This window comes from Phaethon aethereus (assembly GCF_964289735.1).
Source record: "Phaethon aethereus genome assembly, chromosome: 33".
Taxonomy (NCBI): Eukaryota; Metazoa; Chordata; class Aves; order Phaethontiformes; family Phaethontidae; genus Phaethon; species Phaethon aethereus.
Genome location: NC_138609.1, coordinates 557,927 through 585,909, shown reverse-complemented (window position 1 = coordinate 585,909; position 27,983 = coordinate 557,927). Strand labels below are relative to the sequence as shown.

Below are 27,983 nucleotides of genomic sequence, written 5' to 3'. Positions count from 1 at the left end.
GCAGGACTCCTGGGTTGAGCTTGCTGGATGCCACCAGCACAGTTTGAAGGCGCTTTTGGGGGTGTAAATCTGTTTCTTTCCAAGCAAAGTCAGCAGGATGTCAGCAGCTAAGGCGTTAAAGAGAAAAAACACTCAGAGAGCACTAACTGTCAGACAGGACTAATAGCTACTTGGTTAAGCACTCGGTGGGGATAGGAGGGAGTACTAAAGAAAAAAGTAATGTTTAAGTAGGTTTCACGACTCTAATAGCATCCTGGCTCGGACAAACTGCAGTAATTTCTAATTTATTTATGTGCAAAGTACTTCAGAAAATTACTAAGATGGAATAAAGGTGGGTATTTCTCAGTTCTTTGTGTCCGAAGTGCCTCCATCTCTCCGCAGAGCAAAGAGTCAGCACATATAAATCATCTCACCTCGCTTCAGCCATTTAGAAACTCATCACCCATCAATCAGCTGGGTCTTCCCGCCCCTTCCAGAATTTGGGAGATAACTCATTGCTTCCGAGTCATCATCTCCTTTGCGTAGCCCAACACAACCACTCCTAACCCCCATGGGTAACAGTCAGGATGCGATCCTGATCTCCAGCCTCCATGGTCTCTTCTACCCATCTCCCATCTAGCTGAGCTCAAAGCATGGCCAACACCAAGTTAGAGAGATAGATTTAACGTTGTGACTATAAAAAGCAAATCCAGAAGCAATATAGCCTGTGCGCAGAGACATTAATCGCTTCTACTGGAGTTTCTCCTCTCAACCAGTAATTGTCCTAAATTTCATAGTCTTGGAAGCTTGCTCTGTGCTGCAGCTGTTGTCTTCAGATTATTGGAAGGGTATTGATAAATAAGCAAAAACAAGGCCAGCGGCTAAGTACATCACGCTAGACCCTTGCTGCGCTCAGTTGCTTTGCATATGATTCATCTCGCTTCCCATAAGACACAAACCTGCCTCTCAACCTTTGACTCCGCATAGCTGGAGGGGAATGGCTCATGGTCTTCTCCAGCCCAAGAAGGAGAGGTCCAGCTCTCACCAGAGGGAGCAGGAACAGAACTGGTGGAGAACATTACACCCAGGGAAGGACTGGGCCAGCAGATTTCCACCGGGCATTGCAGAGGCAAAGACTTGCACTAGCTTAAAGCAATCAAACACAGGTGGTAATTAAATAAGTAGAGTGATTGACATTAGCATGCTAAGAGCTTGCCCAGGTGGCAACTTGCAATGAGTTCAGATCACTTTTAGGGAGGCCCAACCACCCTCGGTGATGCTTGGAAATGCCGAGTTTCATGGTTAATCCTCATCAGGTTTCCTTCGTCTACTCAAGAATTGGGACAAATATATACATGTTGTATCACGATAAGCAGTGTGGTGACTCACGAGCGTGCTCTTTTGATGTGACGCAAGACCACGCATGTCACCTCAGATCAGGGCGAGCAAGTTGTTGCATCACAGCAGAAAATTGATCAAAAAGGGCCACAAGCACCTTCTTAAGCTTAGAACAGAGCTGGCCACGATATGCATCATCAGTTGCATTGGGAAAAGCTTACTGTAAAACTTGAAGCATTGCAAAAAGAGAAGACTTTCTCTTTTTAAGTCTTAAGACTTTAAGAGAAGACTTAAAGCGAGTCGGATTTTACCCACTCGCTTTATCACATCACCTCTGACTTTGGTTTTCACGTTTGATAACTGGACATTGTTCCCAGCCTTTGCAGTAGCTTCCTTTCCCCAGACAAATTGTTTTAGCAAAGCAAATGCCTTCTTTAGCCTTTAAGCTCACGTCTTCATCCTAAGTCGGACCTACAGGGTCTTCACTAGAGCAACGACACATCAGGGCACAGCAAGAGCTGGTGAGTGCTGAAGGGCTGGGACCCCCCCCTTCCCAACAGGGCAGCATCCCACATCCACAGCTCCATCCCACAGTACCTGAGCATGGATGCTCCTCTAAGGCAGCTTGCAAAAGGATGCAATCCCCAGGACTGAGCTTAAATAGAGCCCCTGAGCCATGGGGAGGGTGGGGCTGGCAAGTAGGGCTGCTCAGGGCAATCAAAGCCCATTAGCAGCATCTCCCCTCTCTGCAGGCATTACTAATGATTTTGCAGTGAAGGTGGGGAAGCAAAAAAAAAAAAAGGACCCTCCCTCGTCCCTGGGTGGGCTCGAACCACCAACCTTTCGGTTAACAGCCGAACGCGCTAACCTATTGCGCCACAGAGACGCGCTAAAAGGGCTGAAAACACAGAAAAATGATGCAAAGGTGAAATTCCCTTAGTTTTTCCAAAACAAACCAGCATTTCCAGCTTTTAACACCCCAAGAGGTGTAAAAAAATAATAGAGAAGGAAGGAAAAATGAGTCTGGTGCAAAGCTCAGCTTAATTTCAGCGGTGGCCTCAGGGAGAAAGGAGGGGGACAAGGACGGGGAGGAGGAAAGTGGCCTGGTCAAAGGGACAGGGCTGGGGACACGTGTCCTTTGCTGTTGAAAACCTGACAGGTTTGCGTCAGTAGTAACAGTGGGAACAAGGTTAATAATGAGCATTTTAAGTGTCCCATGAGGACATCCGGCATCTTTTTTAGCCCGGACATTTAATTTTTGCGTTTTCACGTTAGCAGTACCAGTATCGCCAATGCTCGTAGAAGGATGGATGGGAGAAGGGGTGGAAAGACACCCTGGGCGGAAAAAGAAAAGCAAATCCTCCTCTTTCCAACCGGCTCTGCCCAAATCCTTGGCGCGAGGCTCTTGGGGAGCTGCCTCTCCGATCCCTGCTGCTGCCGGGCTTCGGGTGGCAAATTAAACCTCACCTTGAAGAAAACCAAAAGCCTTGCGGTGCTGAAGTAATTTGCTGGCAGCGACGTTCGGGTTTGTCGTCGTTAAAAGCAGTGCTGGGGATGATCTCAGAAGTGAGTCCTGGAAACTGTGATAGTAGAAAAACATAGAAATCCCCCCAAAAAAGGGCTCGTCCGGGATTTGAACCCGGGACCTCTCGCACCCAAAGCGAGAATCATACCCCTAGACCAACGAGCCAGGCAAGAGTGACCCTCCTCTTCCTCACCTTCGCCCGCTGGCCTCCCTACAGCTCTTCGCAGCACCCCACACCTTCCTGCAGCACCCCACTGCGACGGGGAGCTCAGGGGTCTCCCGTCCCCCCGGAGGGGAAAAAAAAGTCACATTCCTCTCGGCTATTTCAGGCCAATTTTGCTGCCTCCACAAACCACGTCTCCAACTTTTCACGTGGCCCAGGGGTGGCCTGGCAGCCGGAAAGGGTTTGCTGGTGGGAGAAGGGATGAGGGGGCACATCTGCGTCGTGTTTGTGGGATGCTCCTGCAGCCCCTTCCCCGCTGAGTCACCCGGAATCTCCAATCCCACCAGCGGCGGAGGCCAAAAAGTCCCACATACGGCCCAGGAAACACTCCAGCTCATCGCTTTTTCCCCACTGCCTGCGCCCCAGAAGAACATCTGCGTATCAGAGCTGGAGAAAATCCTGCCTTTGACCGAGAAACGCTCTCGTTTCCCCGAATTGGGGGGGAAAAAGCCAACCCCAACACCCCACTGAGGCCCCAGTGAGATTTGAACTCACGACCCCTGGTTTACAAGACCAGTGCTCTAACCCCTGAGCTATGGAGCCGTGGCAAACGTTTATTTTTTTCCCTTTTCGCCCCAAAAGCCCATCACCGACGGTATTTGCAGGTGATGAATGCAACTGTTGTACCTAAAAGCGACGTATTTAAGGGCAAATTCACCCGTTGTCGGGATCCCTCACCCTCTGTTTTCTGCAGAAGGGACCTCTGCAGCGGCCGCCGTGAAGTTTGGATGGAGGAAAAGGGGATTTTGTAAGAAAACATCCTAAGCTGCCGCTTCCATGGTGCTGCCTTCATCCTTGGCTCCAGGACAAAAGAGCCGATAAAAATCTCTTTACCTGCCGATAAAAATCAAACATGGGATTTATTCTTTCGCAGACCAGCTGTGGGAGGTGGGCGATTCCACTGGTCCGGCTGGTGTGAAGTTGCAAGACCCCTGATTCCAAGGAAAGGGCAGAAATGCGCTTCCCAGAGTGGGCAGAGCGGGAGGAGCAGTTTAATTTTAGACGGGCTTAAGCAGCGTGTGAAACCGCACTGTGGGACCTGGCTTAGAGGAGCTGAGGTCTGGGGCTCTTTTTGCCAGGCAGCTCTTTGCTGTCGCGGTGCACGTAGGCGGGGAGCTCTGCCTCTCCCCCCTCTTCTTGGTTGACGGTTGGACTTGATGATCTTAAAGGTCTTTTCCAACCGTAACGATTCTGTGATTCTTTGCAGGGTCTCTGCCCTGTTCCGGCTCGGCTTCTGCGTCTCGTGGGGTGCCTGGCTCCATGTTTCCTTCTCTTGGGAAGACACCAAGTTTTAAGGAGTCTGGAAGACAAAGCAGAACCACACACTGATGCTCCTCTAGAGCCGGTCGGGCAAATAGCTCCTCTCGGCCCCGAACAGGCCCGGTGCCTTTCCCTGATTTATTTACAGGAGGGTTCGGGTTGGGATGAGATGGGATGGGGATGGAGGTGGGGCTGGAGTGGAGACTGAGAGAAGAATGGGGATGGGATTGGGATGGAGATTGGGATAAGAATAGGGATGGGATGGGGATGGGATTGGGATGGAGATTGGGATAAGAATAGGGATGGGATGGGGATGGGATTGGGATGGAGATTGGGATAAGAATAGGGATGGGATGGGGATGGGATGGGGATGGAGACAGGGATAAGAATAGGGATGGGATGGACACTGGGATAAGAATAGGGATGGGATGGGGATGGGGTTGGGATTGGGATGGAGATTGGGATAAGAACAGGGATGGGACAGAGGTGGAGATGAGGACACGTATGGGATGGGGTTGAGGATGAGGAAGGAGCCAGACAGCAGAGCAAGGCGCCAGCGGCGTTACCATCAGGGTAGCGTGGCCGAGCGGTCTAAGGCGCTGGATTAAGGCTCCAGTCTCTTCGGGGGCGTGGGTTCGAATCCCACCGCTGCCACTACAGTTTTGCCTCCTTTTCTCTCTCCGTCTTCTTCCTTTCACCCCATTATTCCCCTTCTCACTCTCCTCCTCCCCAGGCAAACTAGGAGCGTTTAAAATCCAGGCATTCATTAGCCACCTGCTTCCTCTCCCTCTTATTCCTCCCCTTTCATCCCCATCGTCTTTGCAAAGAAAAAAATCCACGCCGTTTTGGTAAAAAATTTGAGGTTTGTGGTTTTTTTTTATTTTGCACTGCTCGAATCGTTTTTTACCAACCAGGAAAAACGAGAAGGGTACAAAAAGGAGGCTGTTTCTGCCCGGTCTCGAACCGGGGACCTTTCGCGTGTTAGGCGAACGTGATAACCACTACACTACAGAAACCCACACGGGCAAGCAACCCCGCTATAACGCTCTCCGCGGTCGCCCGCACCCCAACACCCGGCCGAGGGGATTAAGGGGGTTTTTGGACCCGTTTTTTCCACGTATTCCCCCCCCAGCTGGCTGCTTTGGGAAGGAAAAACGTGTGCGTAAACTCCTGGCGCACGCACACGGTTTGCGCGCGCATGAGCCACACTTGGGTCTGGAAAACGAGGCCCGTCACATCACACTCAGTGTGGGGGAAAAAAGGGGGGAAAAAACTAATTTTTGCTGCTCAGGATGAGAAATCAGCCGCTGGCGCAGCCACAAGGAGCCGCAGGATTTGGGCTGAGCTGGGGAACTCCCTGCCGCGGGGTTTAATGGGGGTTCGACAGGCTCAAGGGGCGGAAAAAGGCGTGTGAACGTGATTTTTTTTCTTTTTTGCATTATTTCTGGCCATAATTGTATTATTTCTGTGTGGTTTCCACCTTCCTGCAAGGCTGCTGGTGGTGAGGGTGTGCACACAGCCATGCACAGGCACTGGACTGTCCTTGATTATTTTTTCTGTGCTTTGGCTTGAGTAAATTAATATTCTTTAGTATTTGCTATAGATTACATGGGAAATAATTACTAGTATATTCCTTTTGGGAAGAAGAGAGGATTATAACGCAACTTGCAGTACCTCTTGCTCATCTTTCTTTGGCAAAGCTGTTGAAATGAGCCAGATTTTTGTGTGTTTCTCTAGGGGAAAAAAAAAAAATACTACTTATTTCTCTCGCTTACACACCTCTCGCCCAGACCTTGAGTCACCCCAGCTCCTGCAGGATTCTTCTTTCTAGAGTTACACACAGCAGGAGCTGCTTATTCACAGTTGCTATTAATAATTTTTTTTTTTTTTTTCCATGGGGACCAAGCCAAGATCAGCACAATCACAGCCCACGAAGGAAATAGCTGGAGCGTTTCTGTGTATCCACAGCTCTCATGCGATGGGAAATGCTGAATTTATGCCGCCGTGCACGAACCCTGAGATTTATGCAAAAGCGGAGGCCCGGGGGAGGCAATCGCCTCTCCTTTGTGAGGTTTGGGAGGGTGACAAAAGATATTAGCAGGGAAGGGTTGATTTACAAGTGACAGGGGAATTTAGGCGCCTGTCTGAGACTCGTAACAGCACAAGGTCCTGAAACTTGGTTTGTTTTTTTTTCCTCCACGCCGTGGGTTTTCCCGGTGAGCTGCCGAGAGCGCTCTAGCTGGAATGGGACTTCAAAAAGCTGCGGGGGGAAGAGAAAAATAATTAAAATATTTAGAATATTTATTTCTAAAATATTATTTAAAAAAAGAAGAAACAAAACAGGGAAAATGGAGGAGGCAGGGGAAAAAGAATACAAACAGGGCTCGTCCGGGATTTGAACCCGGGACCTCTCGCACCCAAAGCGAGAATCATACCCCTAGACCAACGAGCCGCCTTAAGGGACGTGTTCCCGGTGCGGGTGTCGGCGCTCGCAGCGGGTCCGCCCGGTCCCGGCCACCCCCGGCTCCCCCCGGGCCCGGCGCGGAGGAAAACGACGGTGCTTTTTGGGAGGAAAAAGGCAAAAGAAACGCCCGAGGCCCCAGCGAGATTTGAACTCGCGACCCCTGGTTTACAAGACCAGTGCTCTAACCCCTGAGCTATGGAGCCGGCACGGGGCAGCACCCCCTCCGCGGCCGTGTCCACGGGGGAACCCCGAAAGCGGCTACATCGCCCCAAACCTCCATCACCCCCAAAGCCCGTCCCCGGCGCCAGCCCGGGCCAGCTCCGCTAAACACAAGGGCGAAGAGCCGCCCCAAGGCGCGCGTACACCCCAATAACACCCAAAGTCGGGGTTCAGCCCCCAGGCTGAACCCTTAGGAGAGTCGGGGCTCAGCCCTTGGCACCTCCAGCGTCGGGTTTTTTTTTTTGGAGGAGGTTTGGCCGAAGCACAGGCAGCGAGGAAAGCCGCGCGCTGCCCATTTCCCCCCTCTAAGCTCGCCTAACGGCCCCGTCTTTATTTCCAGCTCTCTGCTGCAGCCCGGATTTGAGGAACACGGAAACGTCGGGTTTGCGCTTAACAAAAAGAGTGGTGGTGAGGGGAAAAAAATAACCCACAGCAAAAACACCCCAATAAATACATGCCTTCAATTAAATCCTTTCTTTAGGCTTAAATACCAAGCAGGACAATCCTTTAAACCACAGTTCTGACATGCCTGGTAGCAGTTGGGAATAATAAACAGGAGAAGATGAGCACAGGTAGCACCTTCGTGTTTTATTTCCGGCACACGGGCTAGGAACAACCCAGGAGGTTTCAAATCCGCTCAGGTGAGGTTTTTTGCTTCCTGGGGTTTGCAGAAGTAGCATTTCTCACGTACCGGCAAGACAAACACCAAGTCACGACATAAGAAACACCATGTCTCCTGCTAATACCTTTCTTATCCTAGGGATTTTTATTTATTTCTATAATTTCTACAGTGGCATAGCTTCGTGCAGATGGAGCTTAGAAAATTCAGGCATTTTGCTCACCGGCTCATGGCTTGACCTTTATAAGAGTTGTTGCAGCTTTAAATAATGTGGATTTAAAGGCAAACACATTTAAAAAAAAGAAACCCAATGTAGGCTCTCAGGATAGGAAACAACCCACCGGCTGAAAAAGATGTTCATGCCTAAACCTGTCACCCCCCCAGATCTTTTTAGGACTAATGGCATCTTAAATGCACCTGATCTGCGTTAATACATCTCATAGGAGATGGCTTGTGCTCCATCTCCAGTAGCTCCCGGCCAGATTTCTGTTAAGTGGGGCAGAGCTGAGAGCTCCGCTGCGCACAGAGAAAACCTTCAACGATGCATGAGAAGATACACCCGAAAAGCTGGGGGAGAAGCACCTCTTCACCGAGTTAACAACGTAAAGGTGTTTTCGTACGGATTCACTCCACTCCTGGTCTTGTTTGGGTTTTGGCATCACCTTTTGCACAAGTCAGGCCACCTTCTAAGGTGGCCTTTGATAGACCACGGTCTTCACAACCAAGGGCACAAGCTGGTGGCACAACCAGGTGTTTAGGGCAACCACCCATCTGGACACACAGGATCCGCGTGCCCTGGGAGACGACTACAGTGTTTTCATTTTATTCTGCTGCTGACATGGATTTGCTGTAGAGAAGGGGTTAAAAATCCCCAAAACATAGGAAATGCACTTGTTCAACCAACAAATTGTTGGCATCGGAGTCAATCAGGGTTTTGCCAGTAGGTTTGAGCACATACGAAGCGCAGCTATGCACAGAAATGTCATCTCATCTTCGAACCAGCCAGGAAACGTTGTTCTTGATTAAAAAAAAGCTTCCCCCCCTCACTCCAACTCTGTATTTCCTAAAGGGGATTAATGTGTTTTCTAGAAAAGGTTAAAAAGCCAACCAACAGTGTCCCAAAACCAGAAATCACGTTTTGCATGACTTCAAACAATAGTACGCTTATTATTTTTTAAAGGCTGCTTTGTTTTGGCAAAAGCAACAGTGAGCAAAGCAAGCCGCACGTTAAACATTTGCTGTCTTGGCAAAGAGTGAGAATTTAAACACAAAAACCCAGAAGACAACGGTAAACGGGTGATTTTGCCAAGAACCGAGCAGCAAAGAGAACCTGAGGAAATACGAGATTCAGCACCGCAAGGCTACGTTACTGTGGGCAAAGCGGGGTACCCTTCAGGGGTTGTTTTGACAACAACATCTTCAGCATAGAGGGGACCTCAGGAGGAGTTACACAGCAGCACCAAAATTCAGAAACATGGGTCTTGCTCACATCCAGTAGGACAAACACACCTGAGCAACGTTAGCATTTGTCGCTTCACAAAAAAAAAAAGAAATAAAAGCACCTTTCAGCCTTTTCCAGAGTAGCAGCAATACCTCCCTCCTGCCCAGAGGAGCCACGGACAGAGAATGGAAGCACAGAGCTCTTACACGAGCTGATGGAGAGGGCAACCAAAAGCCCACGGCATCTCTTCAACCCCAGCTTGACTCCAGGAGAGGCTGGATCTCGGTGTCCATGTGGTTCAGATTACCATCTCACCATCACAAAAATGCTCTTTAGAGCACAATATTAACCCAGATTTTAGGAGCATCACCTGGAATAAGTAACCAGGCACCCACCCTTCATTGGGGACCTTTCTTCCCAGCAGGAGCAAGAGAGAAAGAGCCAGAAATGCGGCTGAGATCCTTATAACCACTCACACAGCCCAGCACGAGGGTGTGAGCATCCTCACCAAACCTCCTAACTCACTGAAATCCCATCACCCCACTGGAGCAGCTACCAAGCCTAATTACCTCCTCCTAAATCTCGTGGGAGTGAAGGCACCTGTGAGCGGGGCAGGATTTCCACTTTTGGCACGGAGGTGGTGACTGCAGTTTGTTGGGAGCGACAAACAAATGTGAAAAATCCCCATTAAATTCATTTCAGGAGGAGCAAAACTTCCTAATTTAATTTGAGCCAAGCAAATAGAGAGGAGCTTTGCCTATTCTGGCTTCGGATGGATGTCCAAAGCGCTCTGCTCGGTGCCGCTCCCTACACCTTTCCCATAGGACATTTATCCGCTAAATAAAATTTAATTTTTAAGTCATTGACGCTTCTGAAGGGGTGGAGGGTCCACTCCAAAATTTCCCACTATTTCTAAAATGGATCTTTAGATCTACACAAGAAAGGAAAAATACCCGTCCATTATCAGATGTGGAGCCACAAACCAGCTACCGATGGTTTCCTTCCCGCTGAAGGGGTGAGCTGCTTCAGAGCTGGATTTAAGACGGTGACCACAACCTTCTGGGCATTGCTGGTAATTTCAAGAGCTCTTTTCTGCTTCAAACCGATCTGAAGATCCTCCTTGTGATATTTTTCCCCCGACTACCTGGTTACCCGTCTATCAGCTATCTTCCTGCCTATGTAGCAACGAACCAGGCTGCACGGTTGATTTGAGAGTCTCTTGTGCCCACCACTGCTGTCCAGGCACCATCCAGTGAAGACCATGGAGACAGGTCCTCAGCGAAGCCCATGAGAAGTCTCAGGGGCACAGTTTGATGTAGGTAACGGTGGAACAGACCGAAAAGAGAGGGAACACCTTCTCCTGGAAGGCGACGTTGAAGGTGAAGATGTGCTGCATGTTGTCAGCGTTGTAGAAGGACACTTCTTCCCCTTCGTAATCCAGGTACACCCTGACTTTATTGAGTTTCTGGCTGAGGCAGAGCGGGGTGCGTTGGGGTGAGGTGACCGCCCAGTAGCGACCTCCATTTTGCTGCACCGCCCAGATCCCTTCTTCAGGGGAGAACTGCGTCAGACCTTTCCTCCTGACGGACTCCTTGGCCACCCCGAAGGCCCAACCGTCCGAGGCCCCTACTTCTACTTCCCAGTAATGTCTTCCTGACTTGAAGCCTGTGGTAGCCAGCACCCGCGAGTTCGTGTCGAACCTCTTGGGGTTGTCAGGCAGCTCCTGTTTCCTACAGCCCATCCTCACGCTCTTGAGGTCTGCAGAGAGGATGAGGAGGTGGTTTGCTGAATCGGGGTCCAGGGTCAGGTCCTCTGTTGATGACAGCAGTGACAGCGATAGTAACTCAGTGAGAATTTTAACAACTAAAAGCCCAAGCTGGGGTTGTTTTTATCAGTTGCTGAACCACATCCCAACACCAATAATCACATGCCCATCTCAATAACTGCTCCGCTTCAGCTCCCTGGAGAGTCTGTGGTGAAGGAAAGCCAAGCTCAGACATTGGCTTGGCTTTGAGGTGCCTCCTCTCCCCCCTGACTCTGCAGGAAGCCTGGAGGCTTGGGGCTACTTTTAACGGGAGCAATTTTAGCTGGTAACAAATATGCTGCTCCTCTCTACCAGCACACAGGGACAAGCTACGAGCATGAGAAACTCAGAAGTGAGTGGGGAAGGTCCCACGTGAAGATCTGGGATGAGCATCTACCTCACCTTTTCACATCCTTACTGGGGTTAAGCCCCACCAGCTGAAGGACACCACAGCTAAGCAAATCATGGTAAATGAGGACCAAGATCTGGTTCAGGGTGTCCTAGAGGGAGACCTAGAACTGCCTCGTAGTCTTTGGCTCTTTGATTAGCTCATAATCCCTCAGCAATGCCACCAGCCAGCACCCCTCAAACTGAGCAGGGGGGGACTCATCTGTCCTCCCACATTGACACCCCAGTTCCCTTCAAGGGAGGGCAAAACTCATGCTGCTGCTGCTGCTAAAAAATGGGTTACAGCAACATGGGGCCATTAGGAGCAAAGAACATGATAAACACACATGCAAATAATTAGCAATTACATACAGTAAAAATAGACCTTAGATTGAGACTTTTTTTCCCCAAAGAAATGGATTTTTTTTTTTTTTCCTTCTTGTTTCTGGCTCATCTAACGTACAACACACAATATGGGGTATATGCGACCCTCAGACCATAAATTGTTTATATCTGTCCCCAGACTACCCTGCAGTGACAAGCTTTAATGAAAAGTCTTGACCTAAGGGCATCTTTACACACCAGAGCACATCTGGACAGCCCAAAAGAAACATGCATGTAGATGAAGTTTGATACCAACATCTTTTCCCCTTCCAAAATCAGGCTCAAAGGAAACAGTGAACATGTTAGTGACCTCAAATTGTGGTTGTAGTCAGCAAAGTCACCGGGAACAAACGAGACCCTTTGGGGGAATCTAAGATGGGACCTTCGCAGCTGAAATGTGTTGGGTGCTGCACCATGCTTTATCTAGCTACATGTCTTCAGGCTCTTTCAAAACCCATAGATTTTGGCCTGAAAGTTGCATGCGAATTCCAAAAAGACCCATGACATCATTGAAAGCTTGATGGTATTTCACAGGGGTTGGAAAAGTGATAGCAACCATAGGAAAGGGTAGGTCCTTTTTTCCTTCAAAGCTCAAGCACCAGGTTCCTCCCCAAAATGGGGAGATTGGCTTTAAAATAACATCTCCTGCATTTTGCACTGTTCTATCAGACCAAGAGACAGGTGTTTTCGAAGTGTTCAGTAGCAAAAGTTGGGGGAAATGGAACAGATGAGCAAATGTCCTTTTCTTTAAAAGGTGTTTTCCTTCCTTCCTCTTGTGTCTCCAGCTGCTGGAGTCATTAGGATTTGGGTTTGAGCTTCAACTCAGCTGCAGGGGCTGTGAATGATGATTTAGCTTGATTTAAAAAAAAAAAATTACTCCAGGATCTGAGGCATCACATAAAAAAAAAAAATAATCAGAGCATTCACAGCTTTCGGAAAAGATGAACTGAGGCAGTCAGAGGAGTGGGATTCAACGGCTGCTGCAAGGTTTTGGCTGGTCCCTTCGTCACCCCTTGACCCCCCAGCTCTCTGCAGCGTAGGCTGTGGCCCAGTCTGCTTTCAGAGGGTTTTCTGGCATAATGCACCAGCCAGGTTGTACCTCTAGACATGCACACACACCACCGGGGACATGCAGCGAGGGTCGTTTTGCCGGTTTGCTTTTAAAGGCTGGTCGCCAGCTTTTCTTCTCTCGCTTTGCCAACACCTTGGCAATTCCCAGGGGTGTCCGGGGGTGTTCGCGAGCAGAGTCTGGTAACTCCGACTGCTCCGGACACGGCTAGGCAACCTTCACATCAAGGGAGCTGGAGGGTGGGGGCAGAATTAAACAGCATCCGCCCGTCGCCCGCATCCACCAGAGCACAAAGTCGGGGGGATCGAGCTGGTGACAGAACCACCGCGGAGCCCACTGTTGTGCTTTCCCGGCTCAGTGGCATTCCCCTGTCCTCGCTGCCACTGGTGAAGCAAAGAAGAGGCTCATCCAGCATTGGAAGAGTCAACCTGGGCCAACCCAGCTAGTTTTGCTGGTTGCAGGTTCATGACCTCGGATGCGAACTCGCTCCTCTGCCAACTCCAGAGAGCTGGTGAGCGAGTCTTCTCCACCAGTGCACGGTCTGAAAGCAACCACTTGCCCATAGCCACGATTTCAACGGCTTTTCACAGAATTTAAGTCATCTGACTTTGCACTGGAGCAGATTACGGAGCGCTCACACCCTCCATCCCAAACTCTGGTGGAAATAGGAGCCTGACCATGGGCCACAGAGCAAATCTGGCAGACTTTAAGCAAGTTGTGGCTTGAAAGGGTATGAATGCATTTTTGGGTTCAAATATCTGTTCTTTCTGTTCCCCACTGTAGTTTTGTTAAGTGTAAACAGGCAGAAAGGACCTAGCTTAGCTGTCAGATCCCCGGCGTCAGCTAGAAAAATCGTCTTTTGATTCTCGAACTCAACAGGCTGGATCTGGAAATCATCGAGAGAGAAGAAATCAAAAAAAAAAAGAAAAAAGAATCTAGAGTGTCTTTTTTCCCCCTCTTTTTGGCTTTGCAAAATACAACCACAATTTAAAGTCTTTGCTCTAGGGCGCTACGTCTTAAATATTTTCCTTTTACCTTTTTCACCTCTTCCCAGTTCATCCTGCAGGTTTTCTGAAAAGAAAAGGCAGGCAGGTAAATGGCGACACGAAGAGAGCCAGAGGGAACCACAAAAATCTCCTTTACAAAGACCTTTACACCCACACCACGTGGCCAAAGCGCCGTCTTTGACAACATGAGACTCGACAGGCACAAAGAGCTAAGGATGGAGCAACGCCGGCTCCCACCAGCTTGTGCAACGGGGACAAGCGACAGGGGAAATTCCTGCTAAATTTCAATTTTTATTTAAAAAAAAGCTTCTGGACATCAAGAGAATGCAGGATTTATTTAAGCCTTATTTATCATGCCCTGCCATATGTTGTTCTCCTCGTTGTATTATGATTTTCAAACTTTTAGCACAATACATTAAGCCTATTATTGCTCCAGGGCATAGTTTGCATTTAGGGATTTTTCTCTTCCAGATCCGCTCTTTCTGGTGCTTGCCCTCCTTTCCGGATCTCTCAGCACCATCTCGTGGCTTTGCTGCATTTCTGCAAGGGGCTGGTTTTTAAACGCAAAGCTTGGCTCTCCCGGCCTCAGGCTATCGGAGATGTCAACATCGCAGGCTTTGTTGCGCTAAAATCCATGTGCCAGGGTCAGGTTTTTCCCTCTTTAAAAAAAATCCTGCATCTCCTTTGCCGGCAGCCCGGCAGGGTGCGTCTCCTCCTGCTCGTGCACATCTCCAGAAGCCCTTTCCAACATAATTTATTCTCCTATTTCGGTACTGCTGGCCAGGCATGTGCTGAGGGACCTCGAGACATCCGCAGCATCCCTAGCACTCCTCATCCCTTCTCCCCCGATGCCTGCTAAAGGCCAGACCTATTTTAAACCCTCCGGTTTCGTTTCCACGTACCTCTGAATTTCTTTAAGACTTTCTCAAGGACGACGGTCTTGAGGGAGAAATTGCAGATGTGCATTTTCATATCCGTGCATACTGGCACAGGCTTCTGGCACTTCACGTCATCGCTTCTGCAAAGGAAAAGGTGAAAACAGTAAGAAATTCATCGCTCTTCTCCCTCTTTCTTTTTCATTTGTAGTTGGCAGCGTGCAATGCTCCCACCCCATCCCACCAGCAGTCTGTCCAAGTGCTCTAAGCATCACATTGCGAGGATCACGTTGGGATTTCAAGCCCCTTGGGTTGAGGACACCAGGGTTTGCGTGTCAACTTTGAAAAACCCTTCGGCTGGTGGTCGGAAAGGGTGTCTGTGCTGGGTTACCCCTGCTCAGCTGCTTCTGCTGCAGCTTAAATTTCCTTTTTGGAGCTCAAGTGGTGCCTAAACCATTGCCCTGGGTGAATTGCATATCAGGTAAATAAGATGACTTGGGGTTTCTGGTCTCACTTAACCTTTGAAGAAACAACCTGGTAGGAAAAGACGTGGTGATAACGCTAAGTTTTCCGAGAGGTTGGAAGAGACCCAGGGCTCGCACCGAGTAGGAGGCAAGCTCCGTCTACCCCAGTGCCTCCCTCTGGCATCTGGGCTTCAAAGACTGACCTTTAAACAGTGCTGGTGGGGGAAAAAAGCGTGAAAGGAGGGGAGAAGCAGTGCTCCATACCTGCTTATGATGTTCATTACATCCTAGAAAGGAAAAAGAGAGACCGAGTGAAATCCCTGTGCAACGTGTGCCGTGTCTCCCCTGGCTCAGACAGCACATGAGCGATTTCCCTTCATCAGACCTAACCGGGGTGTCCATCCTTTACCGCTGCAATAAGCAGGCATGGATCCATGACTCAGATGGTTGCTTTCAGCTTTGGAAGGCCACAGTCCCACCAAGTCCCCCTGCCCCGTGTCTGCAGCAACCAGCTGCTTCGGGAGGGGGGAGCAAGCCTTCCAAGGGGTCCTATATACAATATCGCAGCTTTAGACCCATACAGTCATGATGTGGTTGAGGTTGGGAGATGCCTTTGGAGGTCTCTCGTCCAACCCGTTGCTCAAAACATGCCAGCTTGCCCAGGGTCTTGCCCAGGGTCTTGCCCAGGTGTGTTGGGAGTATCTTCTAAGGCGGTGACTACAAAAATCTCTGTTTCCTATTCCATTATTCAACCGTTGTTGTTGTGAACCCAGGTGTAGGCATCTGGCAGCCTTTGAGATGCTCTTAGGGTCTCTCTGCTGGTCTCCCACTTCTGAGAAGGTCCTATCAACCTCTCCCACGTGAAGTCTTGTGCTACAGAAGGACACCTGCAGGTATCCACGTGCCTAAAAGCCAAAGGGACATCATGCACCATAACTCGGCCACCTAGAAAGCTGGCCTTAAACTTGCACATCTATGTCTCCACAATATCTGGACTCTATGGTCAATCAACATTTAGGGTTCCTCCAAGGGGTGATTGTTCCTGCCCTGGGACGCGTGTCCCGACAGTGGAAATGATTTGCCCTCATTAAGGGTGAATTACGGAGGTAAATGATAGGTTAAAATACCCACAACAACTCATTGTGATGTGACAAAAATTCACCGAGACGGAACCCATGCTCAGTCCAGTCCACGCCACTATTTGCCCTTTCTGACGCCTTTAAAATAATGTAAAGAAGGGCATAAACTATGGTGAGCACGTTGGACACAAGTCAAAGGAAACACAAAGCCATGCCCACCCCCGGGGAATAGAAAAGGACTCGAGCTGGCTACAAATTTCCAACACGACCTTTAAAGAAAAAAATAAAATAAATCGCCTCTTGTTACAGGATCGTTTTTGCTGGAGGTTGAGCAAAGACCACACGAAATGAATTTTCACCCATAGCCAAGTGCTGAAACCATCTGCAAATATTTACAGTTCTTTCAATGCTGCCTGGGAGGGAGTTTAACCCCGTGCGGTTCTGCGTGCACCAGAAGCTCAATCTACTTAGTTTAATCAAAACATCATCAATTAAAAGAAGGTCGCCCATTAGCCCTTTGCAGTTCAGTGGGGGACAGGAGTGCTTGATTTTGGGGTGGGCAGCTCGGGGTTGTTTTTCAAGCCCCACTTCATCTGCGAAGGAGGGTTTGGGTAACAGGGAGGGCTGGATCGGCTCCAGCTGCTCTCTTCGCAATGCAATCCATACCTGGGCTCCATCTGCTCTCTCCCTCATACTTTCCAGCTTGGTTAATAAGCTCATTTTGATTTGAAAACCCGGCTCTGCTTTCGGGTCCCGGCCAACCTTCCGCAGCCAGGACTCCACTGCGAAAATTGGCAAAGGAGCCTTGTCCTGCTGCGTCCAGCTCCGCGTGCCTCTCCACTCAACGCCACCCCGAGCCCTCACTGACGCCTTTAAGCTGGAGGAGTGGACATCTGTGCTTTGGCATGCCACGAACCTTCAGCGCTGCAAACCCATCGAGACCTGGATTTGCAAAAGCAGTTGCTTGGTTTAAGGATCTAGCCAATACCACTGTGGTGGCTCTTCACGCAAGGTCCAATTCAGGTTTGGACCACCTAAAACCGGGAATTTATGGGTGCTAGAAAGGTCCAGGCAAATTCTGGATGAAAAAATTATCAGAGGCTGTTAAATATGAAGATCACACCTCTGCTTCAGGATGTTCCTGAGCCAGACATAGCTGCTGTGTGTTATTGCTGGCGTAGCAGAGGTCAGGGCACTCAGACACTGCCGAGCACCATCTGCTCATTAAAAGTGGGAGAAAAAACAAACAAAAAAAGAGATGTTTATCCTCAAAACCCCTCTCCAGGATCCAGAAACATGTTAAAAAAGGATGAAGGGTCAGGACTCAGACCTGAAGACTCATTTCATCACAAACGTCTCACCTTGAGGAACTCAAGCATGGGCTGCTGGATTTTCTCCTCCAGCTCTGTGATGAGCTTGTTGAGGAGCGTGATCTCCTTGGAGAGGTCGGTGATGTTCTCGTTCTGCCTCTTGGCGATGTTCTTCTCCATCTTCTCCAGCTGCCCCAGGAGGATATGCTCCTGGTCGTGCAGGAACTGCCGCAGCCTCTCGAACTCCACGAGCAGCTTTTGCCGCTCGTTCTCAATGGTTTTCTGGGAATGAAACACAGCAAAGAGGGTTTTAAGCTGGTGCAATGATTTTGGGGCGGAGAGGGGCCACCTGGTGAATTTGGAGCACCTGCCAGTGCCATTGCTGCTGTTGCCTGGCTTGCTTGTGAGACTGGGTGCCTTCCGTTGGGGAGGGGTGAGGAGATACTGCATGTGGCACGTCTGCACGAAGACCTTGGAGTGGGGTGGGGATGGGAGAGCAAAGGCCATGGGCAGTTACTCCACAAAGAGCCGTTATCTTTATTGCAGCTACGTCCCCGCATCCTTTCATGGAGGGAAGAGGTACCAAACCACATCTGGGGCAGGTGCCTCACTTCCACAGCAGATCTCGGGTGGTTTTTCTCTTCTACACTGGGCACGTAGGCTTTCCTTTTCTCCCCTGGGCTGGTGGGGAGCTAAGCAGCACTCAAGGAAGCAGAGGTGAGGACCGGTGGCCAAGAGTCATCATCTGCTGGTACAACCACCCAAACTGGGAGAAGTTTCTATGCAGGAGCACCCATTTGGAGCAGTATTTCTCCCTTCCTCAGGACATCTGTGTTCTCAGATAAACCCCAGTCCCTGCCCTGCCATGATCTCCTGTTTATCAGCTCTGCCAACATCCCCGTTCCTCCTTGGGCTGTCATCACCAGCAGACCAACGAGCCCCCTCTGAGACAAAGCCCAGGGACAAAAGGGAACGTTTTGCTCCAGGAAACGCACCCCTTGGCAGCACAGACAAGGTCGGATGTGTTTTAGTTGCTTCACTCTACACTGCCCTTCAGCACAGGTCCAGCAGGTCCACCTGGCCCTCAAAAAAACAGGCCTTCACGCTCTGCCTTTTCATCACGTACGAAACCACGGCTCTTGGCAGGCTGCTGCTACTTCAAGCCCTGCCAGCTGGAAAAAAACAGGAGGTTGTGGGAATAACGCTATTGCACGGGGGTGGTAGAGCAGAAACATGGCTTGAGGGTGGCCTGATGGTGTTTGTCCCGAGTAGGGGGGGACAGGAGCCACTCAGAACCACTTGTCTTGGGGGCGATGGTCTGGGAGGGGTTATTGGCAGCGGAGAAGGGGGCTTTCCTGCAGCAAACATTGCCTTCTGCTGCCTCAGGCACAACAGGCTGAGGAAGAGGAGGAAGAGGGAGGAAGGGTGGAGGAGAGTCCTACAGCCAGCCTAGCTCTCAAGGGTGCTCCAGCACCCGTCACTTTGGTCTTTTAAGACATTGGCTGATGTATTGCCAACCCTGATGGTGAAGGAAGGAGAAAAACAGACGTCTCCCCTTTTCGAGCACTGACAGAGCGGTGGGAAGGAGGAGATGGGATGGCTTGGTGGGTCCTAACCCCCTCCACATGTCCCAGCCCGGACCCTCGACCCCACCACCCCAGACCACCGTGTCGCACGCACCAAGAGCTCCTGGGTTTTCTTATCATCATTCACTTTAAACTCCAGCAGCTCTTGCCTCTCCTTTTTCAGGAAATCCAAGCGCCCCTGGATTTTCTCCTGGGAACAGAAAAAAGAAAGAAGCTCTTGGTGGCTTTTCTTCCTTTCTCTCTTTTGCTGCATTTGATTTCTTTTGCTACGTTATTCTGCCTGCGCGCGGTTTGTTCTCGCAGACGAGCAGGATTGCAAGGAGAACTCAGGGGCACGCTCACCCGGGCACCCACATTTGCAACCCCCAAGGACCACCACAAGCCCACGTAACGAAAGGAGGCGGAGGATGCCAGGGAAGGGTAGAGCCGCCGTTCTCATCAGCGGCTGCTACCGCCTCCCCCACCGTCGCTCTCGGCACACGCAAAACTCAGCCCGGCTTTAATCAACTTAGACCCATCTTTGGATGCTCGCCCAGACCTAAAATAGACGTGGGCGTTCGCTCGGTCAGCTGTTACCCCGCCGGTGAGGTGGGTGCCCTCAGGTAACGTTTGCAGCACGATGCTTGCGTGGCTCAAGCCCAGGGCTTTTGCAGGAGCTCGCACAGCAGCAGCTCTGTCTCGAAGCCTCCTGGCTGCCCGGTGTTTAATGCCGCGCTCTCCCCCGCTGCAGAGATGATGCGAATGCCTAAGAGGGTTTTGCATATCTGGAGGGGAGAGGGGTTTTCCGGATCTTTGGGAAGCTAGAAAGCAGCAACTGGCTCTTTGCAGGGCAGCTGAGCACAAGGCTGAGCATGGGAAAGCCGGGTGACCGTGCGGAGACTCGGGCGAGCACAAAGACGCGGCACAACGCGTGCCGCCGGGAGGCAGAAAGACCCGGAGGGGTCTTCCTCAGGACAGACAGACAGACAGGTACCTTATACTCCTCGGACGCCTCATCGACGGGTACCACGGCATGCGGGCGGTGCTCCCGGGACCTGTCGCACACCACACAGATGGTTCTCCGGTCATCCTTGCAGTAGAGTTTCAGGGCTTCCCTGTGCTTCGCGCAGAGCCCGTCCTCCTCGGCACCCTTGGCCCCGCGGAGGGCGAACTGGCTGATGATCTCGGACATGTTCGCCAGCTGCCGGTTGGGTCTGAAGCTCTTCTGTTGGAAGACCTCTCGGCACTGCGGGCAGGGGAAGTCCATCTCTAGGTCCTTCCAACTCTTGACGATGCACGCCCTGCAGAAGTTGTGCCCGCACTCGATGGACACGGGGTCTTTGAAGAACTCCAGGCAGACGGAGCAAGTGGCTTCATCCTGGAGATTGCCAGGCAGAAACACCGCTGCCATGGCCTCTCTCCTGTGGGCAAGGACTGATTTCACCGGGGCTGGACGCGGAACATGAATGCTTGGCATCCAGCCCCAAGTGGGCGTTCCTCTTCCAGGAATGAGCCCGCTGCCCGAGGTCACTTCTGCAGTGTCCGGTTTCTTTAAACTGGGAACGAAGACCTCAGCATTAGGGGAGAACATGTAGGTGGAAGAAATAGAAAGCACTTTCCCCCCCCATTTTCTTTTCTTTTTTTTTTTTTTTTGCAAGGAGGGAGGTGGGAAAAGGGAAATCTTTTGGGATACGGCCACCAGAACTGGGTCTCATTGCTTTTTGGCTGACCTGGTGCTAAATGCAAGGTCTGAGTCCACAGGCTTGTGTTTAGCAGCTGCTCTAGGCTGTGATCCAGGTAACTCTCCGAGCTCTCTTTAAAGATCCATTTTGCCCTCAGTGCTTCAGCTGGGGTCTCAGATGACTTGGTTGAGCTCCACAGCTCAACAGGAGCCATAAAAAGCAACAGGAGAAAGGGAATACACTCAGATGCAAAGCCCATATCAAGATCTGGGGGTGAGAGTTTCCCAAAGCCATGAAGATTAACCTCTGGATTGAGGTCCTGCATCTCAAAAACACCTTTTGCCCTCCAAAAACATTTCATGCAGCTTTGGAGGTCTTGCATCAAACAGGAATGACAATCAATATAGGAGGACCTTCCTTGGCTGGGGGGTGCCTATAATATGGTTGCCTCCACCTGAGCAGCTCACCAAAGCTCTTGTGAAGGAGAAGAGAGATAAAGCGAGTGACAGTCAACCAGTTACTGGGGGGTGTCGCATTACCACCAGAGACATGTGGGCACTGCTGGAGAGTAATTAATCTTCTCCTAATGAGGACTTGAAAACAGATCAAGCGCTCCTACCCATGAATGCTGGTTTCAAAGTCAGCCCAGCTGAGCTGACATCTCCAAGTTGAGATCCATCCCTTGGAGACATCTGGAGCCATGAGGAGACAAATCCCCACCCCAGAGGTCATGCTGGAAGAGTTATATTCGCAAAACTAGTCTTGGTGTCCTGATACCAGGGGGTTGCAAAGGGTTTCTGATGTGTTCATCCCGGTACCTTTGCGGCTGGAGGAAGAACACCGAGGCAGAGTGCCCATCCTCCACTTGAACCACTCTCCTAACTTTAACACTCCTGACATTTGCCTTTTCTAGCATCTGTTAAACAGGAGCATCAGACTCCGGGCATGCATTTACTGCTAAGCCGGACTTGCTCATGTGGGACTAGAAATGAGCTTTTCCAGGTCAGTTTAAACACAGCTCTGGGCTTGGAAAGGAATCTCTCATCTTCTCACAGGAAAATAAAATCTGAATACCAGCGTTTGCCGTGACCCACATTAGCTTGCGATCAGAATAACAGGGAACAAATGACTCAGACAAATAGCAGAATATGTATATTTAGATGTATATATTCAGACTCATATATAGGTGCATATATATGCAATATATATCCATTTACGTGTATGCAGTTCCCTACAGAAAAGCAGTTTTTCTGCAGACCACCATTTCCACCCCGTGCCTGTTCCTCCAATTGGTAGAGATTTATAAACACACATTACTCCCTGTGGAAGGGAAATTGCTTTTCCCCCTTTCCATTCCTCTTGATCCGTAAATAAACACAAACTATGTGTTTTTCCCGTGCCGTGCATACGTTTTTCCACCACATCTCTGCAGAAAGAGGTGGTGGGCTGTGAGCTGGAGAGAAGTCCACGCGCAACCCAGAGGTGCGTAAGTGGCAAAGAAAAAAAGAAAGCGAGACCCCTCAAGAGAAGGAAAGGGCAGCCCAGCGGGAAAAGTGAGAGCACGAGGTGGGTATAGGAAGAAAAAAGGACAGACAACCTCTGGACAGATGGACAAGCGCATCCCCCCACCCTCCCGATGTCCCCAGCTGACCCCACGTACCTCGGAGCGGAGGCGTAGGAAAGGGGCATCCTCCCGAATCGCCCAACCTTTTGCGTCGGGAGGGTGCTACTGGGAGGCAGGTGGGGGGCGAGCCTGGCGGCCGAGGGGTCCCAGCGGGAAGTCGCCCCCGGCCATCGCTCCACCGTGCCCTGATGAAGGAAACCGGCCCGAGCCCTGGACGCCTCCGACATCTCGGTGCCGCTCAAGCTCCTGCTCAGCCCTCGGTCGCCCCATTTGTCCCCTCCGCCACATCCCCCCACCCCATCTCACTTACCATTCCTTCCCCTCCCCCATTGCATCTATCCTGGGCTCCCACTGCCCTCCTTCCCTCCTCCTCCTCCTCCCAGCCACCCCGGCTCTGCTCTCCTCCTCTGTGCCAAAGCCCTTTTCCCTGCCCAGAGCCAGGGTCACATTTCCAGCGCCTCCCCCCACCTGTCTCCCAGCCCAGACCTTCTCCGCGGGGTCTCCGCAGCCCTTTAACCCTCTCCAATGCCCCATCTTTCCCTCCAGAAGAGCAGGGGCTCAGGAAGGAGTGAAGCTTTCCATCCCTCCTCCGAAGCCATCGATGAATGACCCCCATCCCAACTCATATTTGGGGCGGCAGAAGGACCTCCCGCAGGACATCTCCCACCTACCACGGGTGGCTTATTTAGGATAAGACGACATTGGGACATCCAAATCAGCAGGAAGAAGGGGGTGGGGGGGAAAAAAAAAAAGTGAAATTCAACCCTGAAAACTCTGGTTCTTGCAGGACTGGCTTTTGGTACCAAACCATCTGGGGGCTCATTGTCCTTTGAGGTTTTGCTCCATGGTAGGAGAGTCCAAGCACGTTCCAGCTCTCGTGCCTGCGCTGCCAGGTAGGACACAGGCGAGCAGCCACTGCCCTGCACTGGGCTTCCCCCCCGCTTCCCCAAAACTGGATGGATGGAGATTTGGGCTCAGTCCCAAGACTGGAAGGGGTCTCCTCCGAGCTTCTCATTCCAGAAGCAGGTTGACGGTTGAACCTGGCTCCAGAAGACGCCTGTATCCGCACGTGAAGCCCCCACAGCCCCAAGCCACGTAGGAATCTCCGCAGCCATCAATTTATCTGCAAAACAAACTCCTCGGGGTAAGCATCAAAAGCAGCATCCCTTCCCTCTGCTGCCCAGTGCAGACAGAGCTTTTAACGCCCGTCAAAAAAATCTGATCTATTATTTAGCTAAATTACTTCTTGCAGCATTGAGCTTCCCAGTTTAATGCATCAGGCAAAACAAACCTTTTTTTTGCCCTCTCCCTTGTGCTGCAGTAAGACAGAAAAAGTCAAAAATACCCATTCCCCTATACCAGACAGTGACAACAGCAAAATCTCTACCTTTACACAATTCCCACACTATGAGTGTGGTTTCTTCTCCCACCATAGGCTCAAAGATACAGGTGAGGCTAAAAAAAAAAAGCAGCAGCCCACTTATTTTAAAACTGCCCTTAATGCATTGCCCTCTCCTCTCCAGGGCCTTTGGCCAGCAGGCAGCAGCCACAGGTCTCCTGACCTGATCAAGCTGAGCCTTTAGGTTTCATCTGAAGTCAAGAGCAGGAGCTTGGTACCTCCTGAAGGACCATTTACTGTCTACGTTGGATGGACAACTCAACTCCTGTTGACTAGAAAGGGCATTTTGGGTTAGCACAGGTGAAATAAATACCTAATATCTGTTAGCTATACACATCCTTTCTCTCTTGGCTTCCAGCAGCTCCCTGATGCTCGCCTTTACAACCCTTGGTGAAAAGTTCCCAGCCCTGCACTGTAGGAAAAAATGGGATGCAACCTTGGCTTGCCCTTGGGGCTTTAGTAGCAGGATTATGTTCAGGGCCACAAGCTGCGTCCAGACCACCAGGAATGCAGAGTCTGCAGGACTGTTAATAGGAGCGTCCATCTGGGGAAGGAAAAACATGCACGCGAGCCAAGTTCAGCTGCCAGTTATAAGCCTGAAGGTTTATTGCTAGAGCTGAAACAACAACAACAAAAAAATCAGGTCAGATGCATAGGGGAGCCCCGCAGACAGAGTGGGTCCAACCGTCCTAATTTAGGGTGGCAATGGTTCAAGATTAAATTGAGGATTCCTAGCATTATATGGCTGGACCACATTGGTAGCTCTGCCCCCGCTGCAGGCTAGTCTGTGGGGTCCTCATCCCACTCCTCGTTGCAGAGGTCCGTCTCGCAGCAGGAATACCGGGACGTCAGGCGGGACTCTGCGTCGGATGCCCGTTCTCGGCCGCAGTTCATCACAGAGGTGCAGCCTTGCTGGTAATAAAGGGTCACCTTCCCTGCAGAGGTGGTTAGAAGAAAGGAGCACTAAACCAATGAATATTCAACGGGGGACTTTGAAGGTAGGTGAGAAACGAGTCCCTTAAACAACACCCCCAAATCAAGTCACACCTTGCTTGTTTTAATCAGGAGAAAGAGATAAGTGAGGCGTGTGCCCACACAGACACAACTCACATGACTTCTGTGGGAGACAGAAGAAGCCTCTCCTTCCCCTAAAAGGGCCTTTTTTTAACCCTACATAGGGCAACCTCCAGCGAGAGCAGGAATTTGGTCCCTTGGATTAGCCCTTTCCCACATCAGGTTCATCATTGCATCTGCATTCATTCTGCAAAACCGTTTGGTCTTCCAAAGACAGGGACACCCTCCACTGAACCAAAGGAAAAACCATGGTTTTGACCCCCCCGCTACATACCCAGGGAGGTTTTAATGATGGCACATTTCTCTCTCCGCTCACAAGTAGTTTCATTCGCTCCCCGGAAACATCCGACGAAGGGGATCTTGTACTTGCAGACTTTGCATTGAAGAGCCTCAACTGCAGTAGAGAGAAGTCAACGAGCTTGGGGCTCTGCTCTGCAGAGCCACAGGGAGTTTCGCTTCAAATGCCCCTGCGATGAGATGAGGTGAGCCCAGAGGAGATGTAGAGCCCACCAGGGAAGGGACCAAGTGTCACCTTCACTCACAGACCCAGTAACGAGAGCCCTCATCTGTTGGGGAGAGGCAAGTGATGCCTATGGACACCTAACCCTTCCTTGGCAGAGCTTTGGAGACACCCATGGCCTTAGGCGAACAAAGCAAACTACAGATCCACAGAGAATAAATGCGGACGTGGACTCTGGGGAGGGCTTCGTCCAGCTGAAATGGGGCTCATCCACAGCAAGACCATCGCAACAGCTGTCTGGGGCAGTGCACATCCAGCCCAGGATCCAGCAACCTACAGCCGAAGCTCCTGGCCCAGAGGAGATCTCTATGGGTCTAACAACTCCCTCGGGAAGTGAGTGGAAAAGTCATTTTCATTCATGTAAGGATGAAAACGGTTGCAGAGATTTCCCTCCACTGACTGTAGACCCCGAGCAGAGAACGCCCAGCTCACACGGCAGCAACAGCACTGCAGACTTCAAGAGCTTGGCAAGGCACGTCCGGCCACCGTCAGATATTCCCCCGACCTTCGTTAAATCCCATTTAACTATGAGCCTCCTCTTACCGACTCCAATGCACAAGACAAGGGTCAGCCCCACAAGGAGAACCTTCATCTTGGGAAAGGGGACAGATCCTGACTTCCAGCCGCACCTCAGCCCAGCACAGGGTTACCTATGAAAGAGGATGGCTCAGGCAGTGTATTAATCCCTGTGATGAGCTTCCTCAGTGATCAACCTTCTAGCAGGGGGAAAACCATTCAGACAAAAACCTCACAGTACAGGTGCTTGTGATGTCCCTTCCGGGCAAAATAAGCAGAGAAACTTAAAGCACATTATTAGACAATCCTCCGGCACCTTAAGCAAGCCAAAATACAGACAATTCCACCTTTCTGCTTAATTTAATAGCCATGTCCTCAAGGTATAAATCTCCTAAATGAACAAATGACCTTATGAGCAAGAAAATCCACATTTCTTTATTTCCTAACATGCTTCCACCTCTCGGCTTAGACATAGCGCCCATGACTGTAACTGAGAGGCAAACAGGTATGGGCAAATGAGGGGAAGAAAATTTGAACGCCCAACGTGGGGCTCGAACCCACGACCCTGAGATTAAGAGTCTCATGCTCTACCGACTGAGCTAGCCGGGCTGCCAAAAAATGGGCTGTTTCCACTATTTTTCTCACCGAAAGCATAAATTTGGTGCTAAGTTTGCAAAATGCCCAATTTAACAAGTATAAAAAAATAGGGAAGAGGAGGAAATTCATGAGAAAATAAGTGGAAACTCTTCCCCGGGAGATTTAAGAGGGCGTGTTGGGGTGGTGCCAGCAGACACGAAACACCGAAGGAAGACACAGAAGAGTCCCAAAGCAAAACCCCAAGAGAGGGTCCCTTACCAGACTCTGCTTTCTCCCCTCCGAGGTCCGAGCACCCACCGGCCACGCGTCCCCGCTGCCTTTATTCCTCTCCCGCTCTTGGGCTGACCCAGGACCTGAACGACCTCAGAGCCACCAGGAGATATTGTTTGGTGGGAACAATGCTTCTGCCCACACCTGGGCAAACACCGGTCCTCACCGAGCCCGGACAGCCCTTCCAGGACATGGAGTCATCCATGACGTGGGCGAGTCTACAGGCTCACGGGCCCTTTAATCTCCCTTTGTGCAGAGAAACCTCCCCAGCTCCCAACTTTGCATCAGCCCAGGGTTAACTCTGCAGGAAAGACCCAGAGAGGCAGTTTTACTAGACCTGTGAGTAAGCCTACAGCCCTCCTCTGCTTGGGCAGCACCTTCACAAGTCCCCTTTTAAGAACAGCTAATTTGGGTTTTCCTCCACCAATAGCACCAGCAACAGGGGTAGAAGGATGTGCCTCAGCCCATTTGGGGGTCCTGCCAAAAAACAATCCCTCCCTCTTCCCTTCTTTACCCCCTTCTCCCTCCTCAGCATCATGTTTAATCACATTGATTTATCCCACTGGGTGCAGTTTTTCATGGAGCAGAGAAGAAACTAAAAAAACCCAAGGGCTGGGAAATGTTCACCTGATCTTGGAGCCCATTTCTCCTAAGCCTGCAGGTGGGACTTCACAGAAGAGAAAAGTATTTCAACACTTCCCATTCTCTCCCCTCCTTGCCTGTATTTTTCTCATTTTGATTTTCTCATCCAGCCTTTCCTCAGCTGAGGAACCGGGAACAACCAAAACGTTCTCTTCCCACACCCCTTCCAAGCCAAAGGTGCCTGTGGACCAGGATTGTTGGCTTCCTTGAAAACACAGACGGGTGGCAGAGCTGTGTGAACTGCTCCACATGGAGCAAACAAGCTTGTGCCATGGCCTTGATGGGACACAGGTAACTCCAGCTGACAACCCCCATAGGTGGATGCTTGCTCAATGCAAGAAGAACCAACACAACTCATAGACCACATGCGCTTGAGAAATGTGGCTCATAACAGAGCATGGAGGCCAGCGTCCACAGTCAGATCTCTTTTCCAGAGGGTTTAAGCCACATGGTTGCGGCCTTGAGTAATGACATGTTTAATTAGGACACGATTCCAAGAAACCTGCCTACCTGCTTCAAGTTATTTCCAAGTCTTTGGCTTCACCTGTACCAACCCAACACAATGTTTATGCAGGTGTTCTTGTGCTGACAGCACAAACACAGATGACACCCGTGTTTTCTCAAGCATGAAGCCAAGATCAACTCCT

At 50.6% G+C, this 27,983-nt stretch overlaps 2 protein-coding genes across 2 annotated transcripts; both read right to left on the bottom strand.

Annotated features, from left to right (window-relative positions):
- Positions 1-10,365: 10,365 nt before the first annotated feature.
- LOC309414873 (E3 ubiquitin-protein ligase TRIM7-like) lies at positions 10,366-20,438 on the bottom strand (the record flags this gene model as incomplete). The annotated part of the gene is made up of 7 exons (XM_082012252.1): positions 20,007-20,438; positions 19,128-19,223; positions 17,499-17,729; positions 15,323-15,345; positions 14,622-14,737; positions 13,748-13,783; positions 10,366-10,880 (listed from the first exon to the last, which is right to left on the bottom strand). The coding sequence occupies exons 1-7, from the start codon at positions 20,421-20,423 to the stop codon at positions 10,366-10,368; spliced, it is 1,434 nt and encodes a 477-aa protein (XP_081868378.1). The 5' UTR covers positions 20,424-20,438.
- Positions 20,439-24,497: 4,059 nt separating this feature from the next.
- LOC309414877 (uncharacterized protein) lies at positions 24,498-25,903 on the bottom strand (the record flags this gene model as incomplete). Its single annotated transcript, XM_082012256.1, has 3 exons — positions 24,498-24,652; positions 25,066-25,185; positions 25,855-25,903. 3 exons carry the CDS (start codon positions 25,901-25,903, stop codon positions 24,498-24,500), a joined length of 324 nt encoding a protein of 107 aa, XP_081868382.1.
- Between the last annotated feature and the right edge of the window lie 2,080 nt (positions 25,904-27,983).